Genomic DNA, 26263 nt, shown 5'->3' on the forward strand with positions numbered 1-26263 from the left:
AAAAGTCTCACTGCCGTAATTTAAACAAAGTCCCATAGACCTTTTCTAACTGTATATCTATAAGTCCCAGCAGGGAAAATTCAGGCTTCAGTTGAAAGTTAATCTTCAAAATTCTCCGTATCAATGTATATATATTTGTATCCAATATTTTTTAGCTTTTTTACACATCCACCTAGCATGATAAAATGTCCCTTCCTGTTCTTTACGTTTCCAGTAAGTACCGTATTTTTTGCTCTTTAAGACTCACTTTTTCCCTCCTAAAAAGTAAGGGGAAATGTGTGTGCGTCTTATGGAGCGAATGCAGGCTGCGCAGCTATCCCAGAAGCCAGAACAGCAAGAGGGATTGCTGCTGTTCTGGCTTCTGAGATTCAGAATATTTTTTTTCTTGTTTTCCTCCTCCAAAAACTAGGTGCGTCTGGTGGTCTGGTGCGCCTTATAGAGCGAAAAATACGGTATTTGTTTGCATAAAACATGCAATGAACTTACTGAGGCGTGGCAGCAAAGGAACTGTCACGTTTTCAAGGCTTACCTTTAGCTATGAATCTATCCCCAGCCCTTCTCCTCAGTTCAGTGGCAGACTTTGATCTTTTGAAATTTCAGTGGTGCACAGTGCAAACCCAAAATTTGTCATCCGCCCGCCCCCCTTCCATTCTGCTCAGCTCACTGTGGTGGACCCAGCAGCACCGCCCCAGTCTCTGCTCAGTTCTCTTATAGGGTAGTCACAGCTAATCCTCACAAGAATTCAGCTTGGGCCTCAGAAACTTTGGGATCCCCTAGGCTGCCTAGCTCTTCTCCACCAGACCTACAAACTAGGCCTGGACCATCAGAACTTGGCTGCTTCCGTCTACACAAGGTCAGAAGCTATAGCAGACAGTTCTATGCATACAATGTATGTAAACACGACAGGCTCCATAACTTTGAGTGGCTGCTCTTTGGGGACAACCAACCCATCTCACAGCAGAAAACAGCATGCATTAGCAAGACAGAATTCTTGTGCATTAGACGCTTGTCTGTTTGACCCAGAACTCATTTATCTACATTTCCTGCTCACTCTGAAATGGCTGAAGCTCCGAGGCAGTGCACCCGAAGTTCAAAGCCACCTTTTGAATGCGGAGCAAGCAAGGGGAGTTCAGAGCATGGGAAAAGGAACAGGCTTGATATTGCAGACAAGTCAGGAAACAGCTGCTGCTGACACGGCTCTGGTGATCAAACGCGTTATCAAACAGGTTGCCACCCTTTCCAGATTAACCTGAAAAAATCCCACCGGCTTGGTTTGAACACTGTGGCACATGCTTTCTTTGTATGATCCTGAGTGATTAAACCCTTTGGGCCCGATGCAAAGATGCCTTGGAAATTAATCTCTCACATTCCCTTCCAATCTAGATTTGCCCAAGGCAGGGCTAGACATTACCAAAAGCACATGACCGCTGCCAAAAACAGTGGCCTTGTGTCTCATTTCCTGTTCTCATAAGCTTCTTTGATCATCTACTGCTCTGGCTTGCAGCAGCTCTGAAGGGTCTCAGGCAGCAGAGGTCAACAGGGTGGCAGAGGCAGGGGAGCGCTGTGCATCTGGCTTCCTAGCACCAAGCATTTTCCAAGAAGGAAAGGTGCAGAGAGCTCAGTGCAGTGCAAGCGCAGTGATGGAGCCAGCAGAGCACTCCTGCCAGCGCAGCTACACTGCACTGAGCTCCCTGAGTCTTGACCATCCCTATCTAGGTAAGGAGCAGGAACACTCACCATCAATGCCAGCCTGTCTGCACCACCCTGCCAACCACTGTTGGTCTTGGGTAGAAAGAAGTCTGACATGTCCCTTGGGATGCTGGAACCTTGGGAAAACCTTGGGAAACTGGGACAGTTCTTCCTCTAATAGCATGCAGTCATGAAATGTGTGTTGTGACATCGCCATGCCATCAAGACACCTCCTTGCTCCCTAACCACAGCAGCTACTGATGTGAACCTAGGAACAATGTTAGAAACTTGGTGGCTTAAAAAACCCCAAAAAACTAAAAAGCGGGGAGCAAGAAAGAAAGGGACGGAATTTTAACCACATCCAAGTTTGCAGAGTTAGCATTATGGGATGTTGAGTTGCAGCTTGCCTGCTGTCCAATTTCCAAGTACGAGATATATCCACATTGCATTATTTTTCAACCATGCAACCAGAAACAAATAGAAGCTACCACCTGGAAAGGCATAACAGGAATAAGAGGTCCCAGCTTTTCATGTTTGTTTTGCACTGTGGAATTTCTTCCTGGTGATAAGAATTTACCTATGAGAACTGACCTGTAATACATGAAATAGTCCTTTAGGGCAGGCATAGGCAAACTCGGCCCTCCAGATGTTTTGGGACTACAGCTCCCATCATCCCTAGCTAACAGGACCAGTGGTCAGGGATGATGGGAGTTGTAGTCCCAAAACATCTGGAGGGCCGAGTTTGCCTATGCCTGCTCTGGGGAGTTCAGGACCAGCGCCTGGCGTGGTGGGATGAATCCTGGGACCCGGTAGTCCACTGCTGCCACCTGGACCAACCTCCACCTTCACTATTTCTGCTGCCAGCTCCTTGATGCCCATTGCAGAGTCAGGACAGGTGGTTTCACCCCCCACTCCAGGAGCCAATTCCCCACAGGCATCAGCTTAAATGCACTGGCCTTGCCCCTTACATATGCCCACTGATCTGGGCATGTAACCCAGGGGGCTGACTGGGAGGGGTCCCATCAAGAGCACTTTGTCCGGGGCCTCCCAAAACCCGCGCCCATGCCTCCTTCAAAGATAAAAGATTTTGCAGTGGCTTTTTCACAACTTTTCTTGATGCGGGCGCTACTTCCCACACTTTTGCCTTCACAGTATATCACGCAGCAAGGAATGGCCACAGCTCAGCTGTAGAGAAAATCCTTTGCATAGAAAAGATATTAGGTTCAAATCCCATTAGAGTCCTGCCTGAAACCTTGGAGAGTCTGTGCCAGTCATAGATGGACCAGCTGGCTATGTTGCATCTGGATGTATGCATGGTGTTAAAATAAGTGCCTATTAAGTAAGTGAACTAAAGGGACGCAGGTGGCGCTGTGGGTTAAACCACAGAGCCCAGGACCTGCCGATCGGAAGGTCGGTGGTTCGAATCCCCACGACAGGGTGAGCTCCCATTGCTCGGTCCCTGCTCCTGCCAACTTAGCAGTTCGAAAGCACGTCAAAGTGCAAGTAGATAAAGAGGTACCGCTCCGGTGGGAAGGTAAACAGCATTTCTGTGCGCTGCTCTGGTTCGCCAGAAGCAGCTTAGTCATGCTGGCCACATGACCCGGAAGCTGTACGCTGGCTCCCTCGGCCAATAAAGCGAGATGAGCGCCGCAACCCCAGAGTTGGTCACGACTGGACCTAATGGTCAGGGGTCCCTTTACCTTTAAGTAAGTGAACTGGGAGTGTGCAAAATCACTATGTATCTAATAGTTCCTGCATAGTGTCATATGCGAAGCTGCAGAATAAAAGGACAACATAAACGCTGAGAAACCGCTGCACAGAAAGCTTGAAAGCTGAAGGCAAGTTTTTCGATTCGGAGACTTTTTACACCATAGCAACCAGGAGGTTTTGGCCGAAGCTCCACCACTCACCTCTGTGAAGTAGCCTGCTATTCCAGCCTGACATGATCCATGCTCTTCGCCATATTTCTTCTTATACTCTAGCAAGGAGAAGGATTAAAGGGGAGGGGGGAGAGAAACACAGTCACGTCAGTCCCTGCCAAATGTGTGTGGTTTGCAGTTGCACAGTCCCGTCCGCTTCATTCCACATGTGCTGCTCAGCGCTGAGTTGCAGGAGGCCCTCGGCGGAGCCAGCACTGGGAAATCTCTAAAATTCACAACAACCTCAGAAATCCAGGCTCCTTTGCCACAGTACATGGGTATTGTCAAAGCCAAGCTTTGGAGGAACAGCACTGTAAACAGATAACGTTTCCCCGTTTGCGAAATCTGAAAGGGCAGGGGCCAGGAAAAAGCCTCTGACCATTTAGGGCGGGAAACCAGTCGTGAGACTGGAGAATGAGAGAGAGGGAGACCTGCATGCGAGGGGCAGCCTGATAGCTTGTAAGTTGCAACAAGTAAGGTTGAAAGCATTAATCAGAGGCGGACTGACTTTGGTCCTGAACCAGAATGAAGTTGAAGAATGCAGAACGGCGTTTGCTCACATTGATTCTTGATGCCCTGCCTCTCCCAGGTCTTCTCTTGACCTTCTTTCCATGTCTTTCCCTTTACTCTTTTTCCTTCCCCTGTGATAATTTGGAATGTAAACACTTTGGGGCAGAGGCCTATTGCATGGGCTTATGTTAGGCTATAAAGTGGCATGTACATTGATGGTGCTATAACAATATCAATAAGACCACGTGGACAACAAGAGCAGCCCAGAGCCTGTGAGAAGAAGAAGAAGAAGAGTTTGGATTTGATATCCCGCTTTATCACTACCCTAAGGAGTCTCAAAGCGGCTAACATTCTCCTTTCCCTTCCTCCCCCACAACAAACACTCTGTGAGGTGAGTAGGGCTGAGAGACTTCAGAAAAGTGAGACTAGCCCAAGGTCACCCAGCAGCCGCATGTGGAGGAGCGGGGAAGCGAACCCGGTTCTCCAGATTACAAGTCCACTGCTCTTAACCACTACACCTCACTGGCTCTCCACACAACACAACAGAGGCACAGGGAATACTTGGCATCACCAGTGCCAACCATGAATATTCCTCTGGTCCAGGTTTTGCACCTCTGAATTACTACTCTGCTTTCTTCAAGATAAGCCAGGATTGCCGGTTCACCCACCTTTAAGCAAGACCATCCCAGTTATACACATCATCTCTGTAATGGAGAAAAATTCAGCATAGCACAGAACTAACAGGGTGTTTTTGAAGAAAAATTGAAAGGTACTGCACATCCAGAAGAAGCCATTTGGGGCAAAATAAATGAATCATGATAACCAGTCGCACTGAGAGCTCCATAGAACCATGCTTGGCGTGGTACTAATTTATAGCTAACTTAGCAGACAAAATGTGGATAGTGTCATTATATGGTTTAATCACTAGATGGCACTCGACTTAGTTGACCCTGGGTAAAAGGAGTTTTCTGTGTCTAGTCTGTTCTTGTCAAAGAGAGACAATAAAGTTATTGTCTGGCTTCTTGACTGGTGTGTCCTCCAAGACAATTATTTTTTCTATAGTGTTTAAGTTTTCTTCTCTACCTCATTTCCACTTACTCTGGAAAATTTAAACCAAATGGCAAACCCGCTTAAAGGCTCTTGCTACCAAGGCACCCTGGGAATTGTAGTACTGAGAAAGAACTAACAAAGGATCTCTTAAAAGAATTGTCCACTCACCAAACTACAATTCCCAGATTTATCTGAGCCAAATGAAAACAAGTGAATACAACATGAAACTAGTTTAAATGCACAGTGTAGCTGTGCCCTAAGAATCAAAGTGTTCAGGGCTACAATTTTTACAAGAATTTTGCACTTCTGTCCTTCATCTGAACAGCTTCTGAACTTCACATTCAAATCTCTGGAAAGAAAATCATAGTATCATTACAGCATTTTTTCCCACTTCCTGTTTCTTGCAACATGCTCCCCCGTGATAACTGGGGTTTCAAGGAAAACATAGTGTGCTTCAGTTTCTAAAAAAAATCGCCATGTAACCTGGTAACACTCTGAAACAGCTAACCACCGACTCATTGCTAAATTATAAGGAATGTACTTTGCAGATTGTCTCTTTGGAACCAAATGTATTCCTCATGGTTTGACAGACCACAAGAACTGTATAATGAACTCTTAGCTTCAAGATAGAAACAGTCTGTTTAAAAGAAAAGGGAATATTGACTGGACTGGCCAGCAATTATTTCCACTTTTAACAAATATAAAGATCATTTGTACTGGGTAAATTCCAGCAAAAAACAAGTGGGGAGACTCCTGATCATTTTATCGGGGTCAGGATTTCATTCATTCCTACAAAACAGAAAAATTAGTATGAATGATATGTTGATAAGACAGTGGTCTGAGGTAGCATAAACTGAGAAAGCTAAGCAGTGTCAGAGGCCATATATGCACTATATCAAACCACTTTAATTCATAACAGTCTTATCCCCCTCAAAGAGCTACAGTTCCCAGGCTTAACAAGCAATCTCTCTTCCCAGAGAAATCTGGGAATTGTGGTGATGTGGGGAACAGGAGTCTACTAACAACACCCAGCACCCTTAAAAAACTATAGTTCCTATAATGCTCTGGGACTATTTAAAGTGTCATGATGATGCTTTAAATGTATAGTGCAGGTGGTCCCAAATGGTCACAGGTTTGATAAAAGACTTCCTGAAAAGTAGAATGGGGGGCAGAGCAGCACAATTATCAGGCAGCTATTATCAAAGGAAGCTGGTTTAAGATATTGCCAAGCCAGATCGTGCAAAGTACACTGACAGGGAATTTCCCTGAGCAGATACTGGACATTAATCGTTAGGAATGAGGTGGGCCGCAGTCACAGCTAACAGCAATATGGAAATAACCAAACTGGTTGCTCAAGAGCATGGGTAGGCAAACTAAGGCGCGGGGGCCGGAACCAGCCCAGCTGCCTTCTAAATCCGGCCTGCGGACGGTCTGGGAATCAGCATGTGTTTACATGAATAGAATGTGTCCTTTTATTTAAAATGCATCTCTGGGTTATTTGTGGGGTATAGGAATTCATTCATCCCCCCCCCCAAAAAAAAATAGTCTGGCCCCCCACAAGGTCTGAGGGACAGTGGACCAGCCCCCTGCTGAAAAAGTTTGCTGACCCCTGAGTATATATAATAAGGGTTATATAATAAGGGTTATTTCTTAAGCCCCGTGTTGCTGTATAATATGCGCCACTCTCATCTACACATGAGAAAAAGGAAAATGCATTTGAGGTGTGGGTGAGGAAAAAACAATGCAGGGAGGAACAAGGAGATGTTGTGTTGCAGGCAGAAACCGAGCTATAGAAAAGATGACTGAGAAGAAGAATGGGCTTCTTGAGTGAAGCAGGAAGAGCACGCAAGCCCCATTCATTCTAGGCAACCAACCTCCTGAAGCAAGAGCATTTCTTCCACGGGGCTGGCATATCCTGATCAATTGTTCAAGAAACAATGAGAAAGGATTGGCCATCTTTGGCAACCCCCTTTCCAAAGCTCTGAAACACAACAGAAGAAAGCATGGCCAGAGGCATTTAGCAACCACATGCACACACTGATCACCTGGGCGTTCATATTTGCATAGAGCCCCTTCACAGAAACCTAGATTTGCAGAGTTGGAAGGGACCACGAAATGTCATCTAGTCCAACCCCCTGGCATGCAGGAATAGTTTGCCTAATAATAATAATAATAATAATTTATTTATACCCCGCCCATCTGGCTGAGTTTCCCCAGCCACTCTGGGCGGCTCCCAATCGAGTGTTAAAAACAATAGAGCATTAAATTTTAAAAACAGGGCTGCCTTTTAAAGATAAGATAGCTCCTTATTTCCTTGACATCTGTTGGGAGGGCGTTCCACAGGGCGGGTGCCACTACTGTGAAGGCCCTCTGCCTGGTTTCCTGTAACCTCACTTCTCATAATGAGGGAACTGCCAGATGGCCCTCGGCGCTGGATCTCAGTGTCCGGGCTGAACGATGGGGGTGGAGACGCCCCTTCAGGTATACGGGACCGAGGCCGTTTAGGGCTTTAAAGATCAGCACCAACACTTTGAATTGTGCTCGGAAACATGCTGAGAGCCAATGCAGATCTCTCAGGACCGGTGTGATGTGGTCCCGGCGGCCACTCCCAGTCACCAGTCTAGCTGCCGCATTCTGGATTAATTGCAGTTTCCGGGTCACCTTCAAAGGTAGCCCCAATGTGTAGGACTCGCGACCCTGAGATTAAGAGCCTCGTGCTCATCCTAGGATTCCACTTTGTGAGAAATTCTGAGTATCTACTTCAGTAAGTGCATAGGGCCCTTTCTCACACGGATAACCCTTTCCCCCCTCAAATATGGGGGCATTTTTGTGATACTATAGTACACTGTGAGGGGCAGATGAGACTTGTCAGCCTGGGAAGGAGAAGCAAAATGGATCCTAAACCTCTGCTGCCTTGCAGGCTATCTTTGGAAGAAGAAAATACTAAAGAGGAAACCCTACACAAATCTGGAGTCAAGTCCCTAAGATGTTTGGATGGCACCTTCTATACCTCCTTCCCACAACTCCAGCAGCCATGCTGGTGCCAGATGTATCGCTCTGTTTTTCTTTGGACCACATCTGGGCAGCCTCCATACACACTGCCCAGGCTTGCCCCTGGGAAGGTCACTTTGGTGCTGCTTACAGCGCAGTTCGACTTCACCCCTGGAGGTGCACTCCATTGTTTCTGGAAACAGACGGGTGCCAACAATGGCACACTAAGAAAAAAGCACACCACTCCCACTATTGAAACTTACATTGCCCTGAGTTCTTGGTGTGCTTTTTTCTTGATATATTTACCGTATTTTTCGCTCTATAAGACGCACCAGACCATAAGATGCACCTAGTTTTTGGAAGAGGAAAACAAGAAAAAAAAATCTGAATCCCAGAAGCCAGGACAGCAAGCGGGATCACTGCGCAGCCCTGGCTTATGGGATAGCAGCGCGCAGCCTCTGCTCGGGGAAAAGCCGCACGGCTCTTTAAAGGGAGCCCTGAGCAGAGCTTCCGCCTACATTCGCTCCATAAGACGCACACACATTTCCCCTTACTTTTTAGGCGGGGAAAAGTGCGTCTTATAGAGCGAAAAATACGGTGAACAACAAGAACTCCAACTTATTTAACAATTGCACACTGGCATTTATTCCCGTAATGCATGGTCATCAACAGACACACATACATTTGGCACAAAATGACACTAATTCACTTTGGTAGCTATTCCTATTATGAATATAATGCGGAGGGCAAGAGAATTGTTTAAAAACCCAGAGAAAACACTGGTGCTGGGTGACAGGAGACACAGTGATGCATACTTCTTATTTCTTCATATCTGCGGGGCATCTAAAGCAGAACGCTCCCCCCAACGGCATCTTGCACTTTCCGTTCATTCCAACATTGATGTTGCATCCAAAGGCAGCAGCAAAGGGAAAACGCAGCAGTTGTTTTGTGTTAAGGCAGCCCCTTCAGTGGTCCTACGATGATTTTAAACAGCAAATCACTGGGAAACTATGAAAATAGGGAAATGGGCAGATAAACTTGGGCCTCTGCCATGTTTCAGCTAAGCCATGTAATGGAGTTATTTATATGGTTAGGCAAACTTTGCAAAGAGCAGGTTTTTTTACTTGTTTCCTCAAACTAAACATTTTTTTTTTATCTGAAGGGGGAGGGAGCAGAAAGGAATGTGCTGGTCAGTTCAGGCCATGCTTTTTTTCTGGGAAGTTTTAGAGGCAGAATTTAACTCACAAGGTCGTTTTTTGGATGGTGTGATGTTGCCTACAGAGAATGACTGTGTCAAAGACTGCAGCATACTAACCAATTCTAACTTTTAAATTCCCATGCTTTTTTCTACATTGACCAGCCATACATCTAAAAAAGGCACCCTGCAGCATTTGAGAAGAATGGAGAGACCCACTAGAAACAGGTTTCAGAAGCATGCTCTGAAACCCATTTTTCTAATACCCCACTTTTGATGTAATGGCCCTTAGATTTTCTTATTATCAGTAACAAATCCAGAGTGAGAGACTAGGGCAATGTCCGTTGCTTCCAGAAACTCTCGTCTGCTGTTGCTTCTTTTTTATACATTGCTGGGAGATATTTTCAATACATTAAGCAGTATAGAAACTAAATAATTTTAAAAAAATCAAATCAAATCACAGCAGCCAGCAAGAAGGTAAGAATGCAGCTCAATCCAGTACAGTCATACCTCGGGTTAAATATGCTTCGGGATGAATATTTTCGGGTTGTGCTCCGCGGCGACCCAGAAGTAACAGAGCTCATTACTTCTGGGTTTCGCTGCTTGCGCAGAAGCTCAAAATGACGTCACGCACATGCACAGAAGTAGTGAATCATGACCCGCACACGCGCAGACGTGCAGACGCGGGTTGCGTTCGCTTCAGGATGCGAACGGGGCTCCGGAACGGATCCCGTTCGCATCCAGAGGTACCACTGTACAGTCATACTTCATGTTACGTTTGCTTCATGTTACGTTCTTTCAGGATACGTCCCGCGGCGACCCGGAAGTACCGGAAAGGGTTACTTTCGAGTTTCGCCACTCGCGCATGCGCAGACGCACAAAATGATGACACGTGCATGCGCAGAAGCAGCAAATTGCAACCCGCGTGTGCACCAACGTGCCGCTGCGGGTTGCGTTCCTTTCATGTTGAGAACAGGCCTCCGGAACGGATCCTGTTTGCAACCAGAGGTACCACTGTATAAGTAACTTCTGCTGGTTCATGGTAGTGGGAGCATAGGTTATAGCAGAGTGTGAGCTCTGGCTGGAGGGCTGTGGCAGGCAGTGCGCTGCTCCACTTGGGCACAGTGAACAGCCTCTTCTGTTTTACATGGAAGAATCCAGAAGGGAAGTAATGCTTGACCTGGTGCACCCTCAGTATCGGGCACCATGGTAACGGTCACATGTGCCACTATGCTACATGCACATGAACTGCTGTGGCAATGTGGCACCTGGAGATTGCTGTGAGCTGCTTGGTCAATGTGGAGGATGTCTCTGCTGGGTCTGACCCAGCCCCACAGGACTTCACACCCACACCACCTAAGATTCCACCTCATCAGTGGCGTAGCGTGGGTTGTCAGCACCCGGGGCAAGGCAAGTAATTTGCGCCCCCTAACCCGTGGATTTGCGCCCCCTAACCTGTGGATTTGCGCCCCCTAACCCATGGATTTGCCCTAACCCCAGATGTTGCGCCCGGTGCGGCCGGCCCCCCCTGCACCCCCCACGCTACGCCACTGCACCTCATATCCATTTGAGACCTTCTTATCACAGGAAAAAAGCGCACATAAATCTGACAAGATCAAAGGCTCACATCCAGCAAATACTGGACTGCTGTTGTGCAACTAATTACATCCTGGATTGTTCTTTCCCCACCCTCAATTTCCATTTGTTCCATCTTTAGCTGCAAACTCCCAGCCAAGGATTTCATTGTTTCTTTCTGGAGGGCACATTGAAAATGATTATTATAGGAAGGGAGGATCCCAGTCGGAGCAATGGATTGTAGCCATCCCTTTAGATGGAGCTAATTAACTGCAGTTCAGGTTGAAAGCGACAGAGTTCAGCAAAAGCAAACTCAGTCACCCCACTCGATGCATGTGACGGTGCTGTTTGGCGGCTGACATACAAGCCAAGTCCCCAGTTTTCAGGACAGTTTGTAGCACGATCAACTGCACACTGGACAATGCCAAACTGCCAATTTCTCACTGGCTGCTTCACAGATCTTGGGTCCACAGAGTTCTATTTTAAATAGCAGCTCCCAGCTGATTGTGTCTGATCAACTGAGGTGTTTTTGCTCAGAAAAGGTGATGAATACCAAAACATACACACATATACAAGCGATTGCCTCATCCAGCAGTCACCTCTGTCCATAATTTTGCATGTGTAATAAAAGCAAATATTGTGTGACCAGCACGACACTTCTTAGTCCGTCCAGGCTGAACCTGCCAACATGAAAGGAAAACAGCCCAAGACAGTCTCCTAAGTGGGAGGATTTTATAGCTTCCTTTCATTTTATTAGAGTTGATCTGGAGTGACGGATCCAAACACAGAACCAAAACCAGACAATTCTCCCCCAAACACTTGTTAAGCCTGCACGCACTTTGCTAATGATCCGAAGTGCAGTCACCATCTCCAGACACACAACAGTTGTGGTTGCCTGCTTTTCTTAAACTCAGTTTTCTCTGCTGTTGTTTTTTGGTTGCTTGGCCAGTTGTCAAATGTGAAAGTTTGACCAAACCTACTACAAAATCCAATCTGGCATGAGGTTTTGAGGGGTCTGAGCACTCTTCACTGCATTCTAACTTTGGCGTGAACCCAAAAACTGTGAAAACAGCGTACTGGGGGGAAAGACATACAAATCAGATACCTAGGTCCAATTCAAACAATATCCAGCAAAGTTTTACTCTCCAATGTAATGAACTCCATCCTTTCAAGACAGCTCCAGTTCTGACCACATCTAACTGAAAATATTATTAACTAGAACCTTTTCTAATAGCAGCAGTATACTAGACCTGCCACTGGAGACAAAAGTTAAGAGACACGGAAGAACTGCTTGCATTAAAGCACCCCGTTTCAGCCTCCAGGCTTTCCAAAGAGGACGGGAAGCAGACTGACACTTTGAGGGAGGAGGTGGAGAAAGAGAAACCACAGGAAACCCAAGGAAATGCCTTCCAGGATACTTCTCTAAAATTGCTGAGACCTATTCGGGGACGCGGGTGGCGCTGTGGTCTAAACCACTGAGCCTAGGGCTTGCTGATCGGAAGGTTGGTGGTTCAAATCCCGCCAGAGTGACGGAGTGAGCTTCCGTTGCTTGGTCCCAGCTCCTGCCAACCTAGCAATTCGAAAGCACGTCAAAGTGCAAGTAGATAAATAGGTACCACTCCGGCAGGAAGGTAAACGGCATTTCCGTGCACTGCTCTGGTTCGCCAGAAGTGGCTTAGTCATGTTGGCCACATGACCCGGAAAAACTGTCTGCGGACCAATGTCGGCTCTCTCGGCCAGTAAAGTGAGATGAGCACCGCAACCCCAGTCGTTCGTGACTGGACTTAACTGGCAGGTGTCCTTTACCTTTACCTTTATAGAGACATTCATCTTTCCTTCTTAACTGCACAACCATGCATCCTGGTTTGTTAATTTACTTTGAGTAAGAAGATACCAACTTCGAATGTCTTTTTAAAGTCACATTGAGTATTTAGCCCAGCCCTGCACCCCCTGCTTTAAGTCATGTAGTGCAAATAGAAGCTGAAGCCACAACAATAACAGAACCCAGAAAAGGCTTACACAGTCTTGTGCCAAAGGGCTCACATTTCCATCAGCTCCAGTCAACATGGTCAATGATCAGGGATAATGGTAATTGTAGCCTAACTACATTTGGAGGTTGGGGAAGGGTGGTCTAGATGCAGTATTTCTCAATTTGGGGTACCCAGCTGTTGTTCGATTACAACTCCCGTCATCCCTAGCTAGCAGGACCAGTGGTCAGAGATGATGGGAGTTGTAGTCCAACAACAGCTGAGGATCCAAGTTTGAGAAACACTGGGACACTAGAGGTTTTTTCCTCAGATATGGAAAAACCAGGTTCATACGCCTGTTCAGCCACAAAGCACACTGGGCAAGTCATTTTCTCAGCCTAGCCTACCTCAGAGTCTTTTTGTGAGGATAGAATGAGATAATGCCACATATGACCAGCTCTGAGTAATTTAAGAAAAAGGTGGGGTAGAAATTATTGTGACTTTTAAATATGGCACCATCAATGTGTTCAGCACATTACAGTGCGACATAGAAAAGGAGAGGATCTCGTCCCATGAAGTGGCCAGTCCAGGGAACCTTACAGAGTGGCACAAAGTTGCTCTGGTAATCCAACAGCCTCCTCCCACCAGATCCCCAGGCTAAAAATGGCTCAGACATGATGGAACTACACTGCTTGGGCAGAGATGGAGAAGCTGTGGTTTTGCAGATAGTGCAGATATGGTCGGACTTCAACTCCCATCACCCCTAACCATTGGCTATGCTGGTTGGGGCTGATGGGAGTTGGAGTCCGATATTTGGAGGGCCACAGCTTCCTCCCCTATTGCATATAGGAGCTTATTTGGATTGCTGGCCCATAGCACTCATGGCTGTAACTATGCCACAGCAAGACAGAAGGATTGGGTCAAGGAACCAACTCAAGAACCTGCACCATTTACATGGGTGTAAAGAAGTTAACTTTATGCAGTGATATATTAACACACTGTGGGGGGCGCAAACTGGCCCAATAAATAATCTTTGTAATTCACATTCACTAAAGGCCTGTCTGCACATATGAGCATAGCCATGTTGGGGGCGGGTTTAAGGAAATCACAGGTAAAAATACCCCCCTGAAGAGGCCATTACGGGGGACAGGCTTCTACTGGGGGGCAGAATCTCAAAAAAACCCAACAACTTTCAAATGCTTTTCAATAATGTTTGTGGATCTAGCTGCACGCCCCCCCCCCCCCCGGCTACACCCATGTCTGGACAGCAACTTTACATTGCCTTCAAAAGATTTCCAGGCCTAACTTTGGGCAGACTTGAAAGAGTTTCAGAGCTGAAGACTCTCTGTGTGTTTGTGATGTTTGTCTTGGTTTATGGGGACATAGTACGTAAGAGGCTGTTCTTGGTTTATCTTAGGGATACCGTTTACATTCATACAAGAAAAACAGTTAAAATGCACCGAGCACCAAAATTTTGGAAGTTAATAGTGAGCGTCTACTCAGTCACAAGCAATAGTACATACAATGAAGAAGAAAAATATCCCCTTACCTTCATAGCAAGGCATTAACCTTTTGCCATTGGACCCTAGATTGGGTGGGATGATGTTGCAGAAACCGTGAGGAAGGATGTACTCTGTCTCATAGTAGACATTCTTCCAACGGTGTGCACAGGCCTATGGTAAACAAACCAGATGGGGGAAATTAATGCTTATACCTGGATCCAGAAAATCAGTGCCTGGAGGCAAAAAGTGTTTCCCCCCCCCAAAAAAAACCCAACAATTCTGAATTGAAGATGGTAAGACAGAGGGATCATTCCCTCTTCTACGCACACTCCATCTCCATGCATAGGTTTGGCAGCTGTACATGGTGCTTCAGAAAGCTGCGAACACTATTTGACCAGTAGGCAACAGCCGGACAAAAAGGGAAGGTATTCAGCACAGGCAATGATGACATTATCTTCAACACACTCTTATGGGCATCAAGGTGTGTCTCCATTCTTTAAAAAGTATTACTGAAGCAATGAAAGCTTTTGAACTTTTCAAATTAAAACTAAACAAGTAATTTATTTATTTTTTAGATTATGGCATGCCCAGGTTCATCTCCTTTTGTTACCTAGATAGATACAGGCAATAAGTTGCATTGCAAGCTGTATTATCCTCATACCTTATTAGTAAGGAGATGTGGTAAGGTAAATTATTTGACTCTGGCCTTCAGTATTCTCATCTGCCTTTGTGATCCTTCCTAATTTATTTCTCCACCTCTTCATTCCACTGTCCTTTCCTAGCTGTCAAGCCTCAAAAATTATTCCAAGGCAGAAGGAACATCTCCAGATGTTAGTCAGCCCAGAGTGTTCCTCACAGCTGGAAGTCTATCCCCTAAAGGAAGACAGCCACGGCCCCCACTGTCTATACCTTTCACATCCTTGGGTCCCCAAATGTTGTTGGACTACAACTCCCATCATCCCTAGCTAGCAGGACCAGTTGTCAGGGATTGTGGGTGTTGTAGTCCAACAACATCTGGGGACCCAAGGCTGGTCTATGCCCTAATAGCCCTGGGAACATTATCACACAAGCTTCAGGCTTGTTTAGTTCGAATGAGCTGTGCTCAGCAATGCAAATGCTTTTATTTACTAAATTAAGCTATTTATCACACAAGCCTATCGATGCCCCTGGTCCTAAGGGTTTCTGTGAAGCTCTCTGATGTCAGAGCGAGGAATGCAATTCTACAAAGGATGTTTATAATGGCACTCAGCTTTGACAGCCAGATGTATGTAAGGAAGCTTGGAAGAAACTAAAGTCAAGTTATTTGCTCTTTTAAGTAGACTCAGTTATGGTTTCAATTCCCAACACACACTGCATTCAGAATTTGGTTTTAGAAAAAATAATCATGAAATATTTATATCTAGAGTGTTCAGGAAATAGCTTCTCTCATGGAGCATTTCCACTGCGAATACAACACACAGATATACATTTTAATGGAAGACAGTATCCTACAGACATCCAGTGTCAAGGCCAACTTTCTGCAAGCCTCCCCTAGGAAACCAGTGAGGAGAGGATGCCACAAGGAGGAAGGAATCTTGACTGCAAAGAAAATTTATATCCAATGCAAATCGTTGAAACAAAAGGCCCCTTTAAATTATGACTAAGTAACTAAAGTCTCACAATTCCTCATTTGTAGATTTATCTTCCACATCAGGGAAAAAACTGCCAATGACCTACACCAGTTCCTCAACTTAAACTCTCTCAGAGGAGCATTCATGGCTGCTATAAATGGAGAAGATCAGCAGCGAGTCTCTGGCACCACCAGCTCAGAAATGAAAATTTTGAGCCAAACACAGGAGGAGGGAAAGGGGGGGATTGATCCCATCTCACCCAAACGGCCTAAAATTTAGAGCCAAAAGTGCACAACAAGACTGCTGACATAAGAAGCCACCTTATAACAGCCCAGTGTTATCTACTCCACTGAGAGCCAACGCAGTACGCTCAAGATTTTTTGGACTACAACTCCCATCAGCCCAAAGCAGTTTGGTCAATGGTCAGTGATGATGGAAGCTATAGTTCCAAACATACGGAAAGCATTATGTTGGCTACCGAAGGTCTGGCTCACAGTGGCTCTCTGTGGTCTCAGGCAAAGGTCTTTCACTTCAGCTGCTACTGGGGATGGTAGAGATCTAACCTTGGTCCTTCTGCATGTAGTCTGCCACTGAGCTAGGGTCCCTCCTATAAACAAACCCTTGATCAACAATAGTTCTGTCAAGCAAACTCCCCCTTCTGCCTTAACCACAGTTAAGAGAAACAACAGCGCTATTCGCCGTGGTCAACCACTATCCATGTCTAGGCACTTCCGCCATGGTAAACAATCACCAAATGGCCTTCATATCCCACACTAAGGGAAACTGCAGTTAGTGTTAACCATGGTTAAGGGTGAGTATTGATGTTTTTCTTAACCATGGTAAAGCTTAGGGGGAGGGGTTTCTTCCAAAGAAAGTGAAATCCCAAGGCTGATTCCTACTGGGGGAATCTCTGTGCTTGTCTAGGGCAAGTTCTTGGCAGAGACAAGATTGAACCAGGGACTTCCTCATTCACAATTCACACAGTCACTGCCATATACCAGGTCCCATGGGAATATTAAACTGTTGGAATATAATGAGCATAAAGAATGTACTATCTATCCACTGACTAAAAGAGCCAGCAGAAGCATGAATTGATTAAAGTTCAGCTTGGGTAAAGGTAAAGGTAAAGGTAAAGGGACCCCTGACCATTAGGTCCAGTCGTGACCAACTCTAGGGTTGCAGCACTCATCTCACTTTATTGGCCGAGGGAGCCGGTGTACAGCTTCCGGGTCATGTGGCCAGCATCACTAAGCCACTTCTGGCGAACCACAGCAGCACACGGAAATGCCGTTTACCTTCCCGCTGGAGCAGTACCTATTTATCTACTTGCACTTTGATGTGCTTTCGAACTGCTAGGTTGGCAGGAGCGGGGACTGCGCAACGGGAGCTCACCCCATCGCAGGGATTCAAACTGCCGACCTTCTGATCGGCAAGTCCTAACCTCTGTGGTTTAACCCACAGCGCCACCCGCGTCCCTCCTCAGCTTGGGTGTTTTATCTTAAATCAGTGGTTTTCAACCAGTGTGCTGTGGCACCCTGGGGTGCCTTGAATGATGGTCAGGGGTGCTGCAGGCAACACTGGCCTCTGTCCGTCTTTCCTTCCCTCCATCCTCTGATGCCTTCTCGCGTCTCTGCCTCCCAAAGGCTTGCACAGCTGTTTGTTGCAGCAGCCCTGGCTACAAGCTCCCCAGGTGAATGGTGCCTCTGGGGCTGGGCAAAGGGGGTTTCCCAGGCCTCTGTGGGGCAGTGTGAGGAGGAACCTCCCTTTGGGGTGGGGTGGGAGCTGTGGCTGCCCAGAGGACTCCCAAGGAGATGAGAGACTGAGGGAACACTCCACAAGGGAGGGTGTTTGAAAAAGAGTGAGACGCTGCCAGTTCTGCAGGCTCCTGAGCCCCACACAGGTGCCACAGAAAGAATGTAGTTGGGTAAGGGAGCCATGGACTCAAAAAGTTTGAACAAGAAAACTCGCAGAAGGGGCTTGGAAATGATTTGAGGGCCTCTGATATCAGGACACCTGACTGATAAGGATATAATGATATATGGACTGACATTGTCGTGAACCAGGAAAAGGGGCGCTGGACTAATCTAGAATGAGAAATGTCTTGTGTAATTAATCTATATTTATGGAATTAGTTCAATACTAATGAAATATTAAAAGATGTTGGAAAGGATGTAATTGGCTTTAGCAAAATTTAGTCTAAATTTTGAAAGTTTAATGATTTGAGGACAAGATAAAATTAATGAAATTAATGAAATTATTGTAAAAAAGAAGTGGTTTGAGTAATAAGGTGAAATAAGAATTGGCAAGAACGGTTTGATTATAAATGAAAATAGGAGGATATTATATGGGGATATATAATCAAGGGTAAGATAAGAGGTATGAATTTGCTGAACATATCGTTAATTGGAATACAAAGAGGGAGGTGGGAGGGAGTCAGGAAAATAAGTTAAAAAGGGAAAAATGGTGAGAAACTGAAAAGAGAGATTTTTGATTTTCTTGTTTTTTCTTGTTTTTTTGTTTTTCTTCTCTATGTTTTTTGTCTTGAATTTATTGTTTAAGATTTTGTAAATCTTTTTTTCTGTTTTGTTAAAATCCAATAAAATATCATTATAAAAAAAAAAGTTTGAAAACCTCTGTCTTAAATATTTATTACACGTATTGTTTCTTATAAGAACCTTCCAGAGCTCTTCTGTCCAAGGTCTTCTGACCAGCTCCCCACCTGACTAGCCTAAGCAATTGAGCATCACTTTCCAGACCATTCAATGGATATTTTCTTCAAGTAACAACAAAGCTTTTATGTGAGCTCAGACCATGAAGAGATCAACCATGAAGAGATCACTTCACATTCTGAATTTGATAAACAAGCCTCTTATAAACTTACAAGGTGGCATTCAAACTCAAACCACCTACGTATAGGAAGCTGCACTGAAGTTAGAGGTTTAGTTGTTTGGCTGTTTCAAATAAGTTTAGAATGGAAATACGTCTTTTTGTTATTATTAATTTTACATGTAAGTATTAACAAAGAGGAAAGAAACAGTGTATTAAAAATAAAGAAAAAGAAATAAAATGACAACAATACCACCAGCTCACATTAGGAATACACAGAAATTCTTTCTGACGAGGAAAAGAAACAAACTGCATGATAAATAGTGCAGGTGCTTCGTGAAAGAACAAGATTAAAGGATGCCTGGCTTTTCTCCAAGATTTAATGCACTGTCCCCAGTTACTTTTCCAGTGCAAATAAGATAATGAATTTTACAACTGTAGCATGGAGGAACGAGGAACTTCTATTGTATTACTGAGACACTTAAATTAATACAAACACTAACTCTCATGTTGATATTTCAAAATCCAAGCGGCTTTCTAAAATTATATTTTAAGCTCATGCTGTCAGCACTTTATTCATCTCTGGTTTTCTATTTAGCTTTCTATCTCAAACTGATAGTTAACAGAACCATGTTTTACTGGAGCACCGGCAGACTTGTGAAGGTCTCTGTTTATTGACTCATTTAACCAATCACGCCTTAGGACGAAACTCTCGATACCCACCATTATGATCAAAATTGGTTTCAATAAATATGAGACTAGAACTGCAGCACAACATTCTCCAGGTTTCATTATGCAGTAGAATCATAGAATTGTAGAGTTGGAAGGAACCATAAGGGTCATCTAGTCTAACCCCCCAGAATACAATAATATTTTGCTCAATGTGGGGCTCGAACCCACAACCCGGAGATTAAAAGTCTTATTTATGCTCTTTCCCCAAAGGGCAAGTGGATAAACAGGGCAGGTATTGTTGCAACAGCTGCTAAAACCAGAAGGACTTTTGGGGCGGGAGGGGATCCAAAAATATTTGCAAAACATTGCAAGTAATTTTGGATCACCATTGCTTAAGCTGACTGTCACATCATATGCACTAATTATGTCACAAACATTGGTAACAGCAGCTAAGGACCATGGAATGAGTGTGGACAGTCACACTGCTCCTCTGCAGAATAATCGTCACCAGTTCATGCTCATCACTGATGCTCCTTAGCACAGAAAAATACCAACTCCTGCTGATTTCAGTAGTTAACTTCTGATACCAGAAGGCCCAGCCACAAAACTAGGTATGCATGTCTAATAAGTGTACCGAAATCCTTCTACTTAATATTTAGCTTTAGCATACATTAGAAGGTTTATTGTAGAATTACGATATGACGTATAATGAATCTGCCATCTCTATAGGTGCACACATAACATCTACTCGTGGCACCACTAATTTCATGCTTTTTAAACGAAGAAGAAAGAAGACCCGACTCATTCACAGGAATACAAAGTGCTATTCATTCTGTTCCAAGTTCTAAAGCCTTCACCACTTTTAAGAGGAAGCCCTCAAGGGTGACAGAAGCAGGTGTAACTCCTTTGAAGCCTTCTTTCCAGAAGCAAGCTTTGTCCCCGGGACCCTATTTGCCTTCCTCTTAAAGGATGTGAAAATACAGAGTTAGCTGGATTCTGTCAATCACTGGTACAGCAAATTAATTCGCACGCATTACTACCGGCAACAGCGTGACACTTCACATTTTGATGGGAATAAGGGAACAGCAAACTTACCAGGATACTTCCTCCAGGTGTGGACTGCCTTGCCAGGCTTACACCCATCCATTCATCATCTCTGTCCTCCTTGCATGTCTTTCCACAGGTCATTCCTTGAACATTTGCTAGAATGAATGCAGGAGCAAGGGTGAAAGTTAATAAGGGAGGAAGATGGCATTTGTTTATTTCCACAGTGATCACACAAGTAAGTTTACATAGTTATTTATCAAATATCTGGTGAATTCAGGATGAATCCGTGTGGGCATAATACCCTCTTCAATGGCAATGGAAAACAAAAGGAACGCATAAATAGAAATAAGTTTTTCTCCCTTTCTCACAAAAGCAGAATCTGGGGTCATCCAAGTAAGCTGAATGATGAAATATTTGAAAGCCCAAGGAAGAACTTCCTCACAAAGTTTGCTGATCAATTATGGATTTGCAAATTTGATACCACAAGGAAAAGCAGCTGTAATAGTTCACCCACTGCCAACTTCGAAGAGCTTTTGGATCAAGACCCCAAAATGTATTAGCATTTTTTGCTCATTATGTGGCAATGGAGGGATAACTGGAAGGATCATGATTTGCTCCCGTGACATATCAGTCCTGGTTTTCTTTTACAGCTAGCTAAGGGGAGGGGGACTGAGTTAAGACAAAAATGTATAAAGGAAATAGAGTTTTTTTATTACACTTAAATGAGTATTTCATATGTATTTACACTGCTTTAAATCCTGAATGGGCTAAACACATTTTTACAAAGTCTTTCTCTGTGGCCATATCAGAAACATATCATTACTGGCTTTGACTTCTGATTTGCAATTATTTAAAGGAGAAGCATAAAACACTTCAACATGCATACAGGTTCTGAAGAGAACCTGGCAGTACCACAGCATGACTAACGATGAGAAGCTTCTCTTCTCAAATAATATTTCCTGTATCCTCCATCTGAGAAATAAGGATTGTCAAAAGCCTCCAGCAAGGCACAGATCTAAGTTTCTTGTAGTGCAACTTTAGTCAGAGTAGGGTCGGGAGACGTTCCCCATACAGCGAAGCCCTAAGGCTCTTGAGAACGAGAAATTTTTCAAAACAGAGTTTGCATATAAACTTAAAACAGGGTCGACCCATACATACCTCGGCCCATATCCAGTTCTGTGCATCTCCTGTCAGGGTTAGTGTGAACACGACATTTAAACACAGCTCCTGGGGACTTAAGAGAGGCACTGTATTTAGACTCTGCCTTTGGGGCGCCAACCAAAACCCTGGAAATTGAGAGCAAAAAGAATGTTTCATTAACGCTACAAGAAGGAAATGAATGCACACAAGTTGCAAAGTAACAGCTCGCTCTCACTGACAGGCTATGTTTTCCCAACACCCTTAGGAAGCTATGATCCAAGATGCTTGTGCCCACCCACCATGGCAAGACAAGGCATTTTCCTTTAATAAAACCATGAATTATTTGAAGGAGCTAAGAATGCACAACACGATCGCTAGCCCCCACCCCCCCAATATAAGCTTTTGGGAAAGAATGAAAATTAACAACGGCAACTGTGTATGCATTCTCTTGCCACCCAGCCCCAACTCCTCAGCTATAAATATGAGCACTCCTCAACCCAGAAGAACGAAGGTGGAACATTCATTAAAATGGTCTGAGATTGAAGTACAGTGGTACCTCGGTTTACAAACTTAATCCGTTCCAGAAGTCCATTCTTAAACCGAAATCATTCTTAAACCAAGGCGCGCTTTCCCTAATGAGACCTCCTGCCGGCAGTGCCCTTCCATTGTTCGGCTTCCATTCTTAGACCGAGGTAAAGTTCTCAAACCGGGACACTACTTCCGGTTTTGCGGAGTTCGTAAACCGAATAGTTCGTAAACAGGGCTGTTCTTAAACGGAGGTAGAACTGTACACCCTGTGGGTGTGAGCTTAATCTGTGATGTAAAAGATTTTCCAAGTCTGCTTTGATGCCATTGGATGACAGCATACAAGACTTAACACCTGTACGTGCATTTCTCTGAGAAGACAACATGTTTGGTAATTGGTTTTTTTAAAAAAAAAAAAATCAATAAAGTTTGGAAGAAGAAGAAGAAGAAGAAGAAGAAGAAGAAGAAGAAGAGGAGGAGGAGGAGGAGGAGGAGGAGGAAGAGGAGAAGAAATTATGCTGGAAGGTGGGATGGGAGACTGTCCACTTTAGTTTCTCATTTTTCTGATCTTAAGTTTAGTTCTCCATATTTCCACTATTTAAGGTTGTGATTTTTTAAGTCATCCTGAAAAGTCAACAGCCATTTAGTGTGAGTTTCTCCTACGTTTGTATGTGATTTTGTCCCATACAAAGCATTATGTATTCCGTTTTGACTAACAGATGCGCTCTTTGCACACTTTGCCCTTAGTATACACATTTTTATAAACATCACTTGGTTGGAGAACTGCACTGCAAAATTCAGAGCAGTGCAAATTTCAAAAGATGGCTGTTTTTCTGTTTGTAAATTGTATTAGAAAGTGCAAATTAGGTAGGCTAGCCTCTTAAATGCGACCTGAACTGAATTTGTCCCCATAACCAGATGCAAGAAACTCCATTTTTGTACTCAAGGTAAATGTGTGCATCATAATGCACACTCTGCAACAGGGTATCCAGGACATTTCTCTGCCTCAAGCAGAACAGCAAATGTTGCCCCGGCCACCACCCTTAGCACAAATCAAAAAGCACCGTACCCAAGGCCAGTCAGGTTCTTGTGGCAAAAGAGGCGGAAAATCACACAAACACCTCTCCACCTCATTGCCTGCAAAAATACAACAATAAGTAAAGCAACTATTTGCTTCCTTTTCATGAAACCCAAAATCTGCACCCTGCTCACTCTGCCTAACAGCAGGGCTGGCTCTGCCCTACAAAATTTGGTGGGAAAAAACTGGGACACTCATTTCATTTCAGAAAGCAGAAATTGAATTCTTCTAATCAGCCCCTGTGGATTCTATGTATATGGTAATCCAATGCGAGCAGATGATGGTATCGCATTGCAAAAGCAGCATCAATGTTTCCAGAAGCCTTTTTCTGGAATGGGCAAGAGCTTCAATAGGTTGCAAGTTTTTTAAGCCAAGCTAACACTCTGCCAGCTGAACTCATGCCTACCTATGTAACACAATTCACAGAGATATCAACCACAATTAGCTAAAACCAGAAGGCACATAGAAAACATATCTGAGGAGAAATTTTCAGTTGCATACATTCAAACTGAAAGGCATTTTACAAAGTGTGGTCCTATTTTATACAGTGGTAGCTCGGGTTAAGAACTTAATTCGTTCTGGAGGTCCATTCTTAACCTGAAACTGTTCTTAATCTGAGGTACCACTTTAGCTAATGGGACCTCCTGCTGCCGCCGCACTGCCGGAGCATGATTTCTGTTCTCATCCTGAAGCAAAGTTCTTAACCCGAGGTACTATTTCTGGGTTAGCGGAGTTTGTAACCTGAAGCGTCTGTAATCCGAGCTACCACTGTATGGGGAACTCAATGCCTACTTATATTATACTCTGAAACTAGTTGACTGGCCATTCCCTATCCCTAGGAACTCTGAGAATTGCAGTTCCTTAAGGGAGGAAGCCGCCGAAGAATTGATGCTTTTGAATTATGGTGCTGGAGGAGACTCTTGAGGACTGCAAGAAGATCAAACCTATCCATTCAGAAGGAAATCAGCCCTGAGTGCTCACGGGAAGGACAGATCCTGAAGTTGAGGCTCCAATACTTTGGCCATCTCATGAGAAGAGAAGACTCCCTGGAAAAGACCCTGATGTTGGGAAAGATGGAGGGCACAAGAAGAAGGGGACGACAGAGGACGAGATGGCTGGACAGTGTTCTCAAACATGAGTTTGACCAAGCTGCGGGAGGCAGTGGAAGACAGGGGTGCCTGACGTGCTCTGGTCCATGGGGTCACGAAGAGGCGGACATGACTAAACGACTAAACAACAACAACAAAGGGAGGAAGCAGGTGGCGCTGTGATCTAAACCACAGAGCCTAGGGCTTGCCGATCGGACGGCGGTTCGAATCCCCGTGACGGGGTGAACTCCCGTTGTTCAATCCCAGCTTCTGCCCACCTAGCAGTTCGAAAGCACATCAAGTGCAAGTAGATAAATAGGTACCGCTCCGGCGGGAAGGTAAACCGCGTTTCCATGCGCTGCTCTGGTTCGCCAGAAACAGCTTAGTCATGCTGGCCACATGACCCAGAAGCTGTATGCCGGCTCCCTCAGCCAGTAAAGCGAGATGAGCGCCGCAACCCAAGAGTCATCCGCGACTGGACCTAACGGTCAGGGGTCCCTTTACCTTTTAAGGGAGGTTAGCTGTCTCCTTACAACTAGTGGTGTGCTGAGAAACATGATACTTAATAAATCCAAATTACAGTCTCAACATGTACAGTCCTCTATATGAGCATATGAATGTCTCAAGCTCTACACATTTATTTGTCTTATATTAATAGGTGTATCTTTTCCTTAGTTTTACAGACTAGCTTCCTTCTTTTCCAACTGGCCACTAAGAGATCTCTTCTCTCCCCAGTGGTGAAAAGTGTGTTTAGATCCCTTTAAAGTAGCCAAGGCTAATACATAACTGTATTTAGCTGTAACAAGTCATGGAAATAGCTTCCTTACCAACCACTTACAATTTAAATTGTGAGCCCATACGCTGGTAATATTGCCATCAAAGTTTTCTTTTTCAATAATGTCAGTAAATTTATATGAATGATGCTCCTTCATGGTGTACATTAAAGAGGAAATGATTGGCATTTTTTATCCAAGCTTGCCCGTCTCTCAGTGGCATTTGTATTGAGAGCTGCTATTTCAGACTCCCTTGTGTTTGCTTCTCAATGTTTGTTGGCTTTGTAGTTTTCTGTAATTTAGGTAACTGGGCCACTAATTGTTCTCACTTGTGAAAACATGGCTCTTTAGAAGGTAGCCCCTGTCAAAAGCCTGCGATTTGGCAGCTTCTCCTCTGAAACTCAAGAGAAATCAAACTGTTAATGTAGCCTTTTCTCCTTTAAAGTTTGTTTTAAATATCTTAGCACAGTTTTTCTGGCTTCAATGAAGTCAGTCAGCGTTGAAGCTGTGGAGGAAACATCAGTGTGAGAGTTATTTTTCTGGGTAAATGCCTGATACCTCATGTAAATAAATATCTATAACTATATAAATAAACGAGTTTTTACCAACATAATTATATGCTATTTATACATCCCAAAGTTTGATAGAGAGAAAAGCAAACACTCTCTTTCTTGTTCATACAAAGGTCATAAGGATGAGGTTAGCAAACATTCCCTGTGTTTCGTCATTTCAGGTGCTTTCCTGGCCCTCAAGGCTGGACGATGAACTCCCAAAGTCTTTCATGCGCAAATCAGATCAGTATGTAGACAAGGCTCTGGTTACAAGGTATAGCGGGTACAAGGGAGGTGTAAATGCATGACTAAGCACAAGTGGAGACACTAACCCAACAAGCTACACACGCCCTGCATCTTCCCTTTGAAGAGCAGGACTAGCACAGCTGTTAGCACAGAAAGTGGCCAGAGTCCCTGGACTGGACAAGCAAAGGGGTCGCTCCTTTGGGTGCATTGGGCCTGTGAAGTTTGTTCACACAGGTGTCGCCATGGAGACACAGGTGGAGTTGGAGCCGGCTTAGCATCTGACTTACTCTCAGTTGCCTCCCCAGAAGG

General features: G+C 44.6%; 1 protein-coding gene across 1 annotated transcript in view; it reads right to left on the reverse strand.

Moving 5' to 3' along the window:
• ITGA9 (integrin subunit alpha 9) overlaps window positions 1–26263 on the reverse strand; it is a 245911-nt gene that overhangs the window by 204804 nt on the left and 14844 nt on the right. Inside the window, exons 2-5 of the mRNA XM_083577706.1 lie at window positions 21712–21839; window positions 20602–20708; window positions 14446–14569; window positions 3600–3667 (exon numbers count right to left, since the gene is read on the reverse strand). Of these exons, the coding sequence (XP_083433832.1) occupies window positions 3600–3667; window positions 14446–14569; window positions 20602–20708; window positions 21712–21839 (427 nt within the window). The remainder of the gene's footprint in view (window positions 1–3599; window positions 3668–14445; window positions 14570–20601; window positions 20709–21711; window positions 21840–26263) is intronic.

This window comes from Podarcis filfolensis (assembly GCF_964270895.1).
Source record: "Podarcis filfolensis genome assembly, chromosome: 12".
NCBI classification, from domain to species: Eukaryota; Metazoa; Chordata; class Lepidosauria; order Squamata; family Lacertidae; genus Podarcis; species Podarcis filfolensis.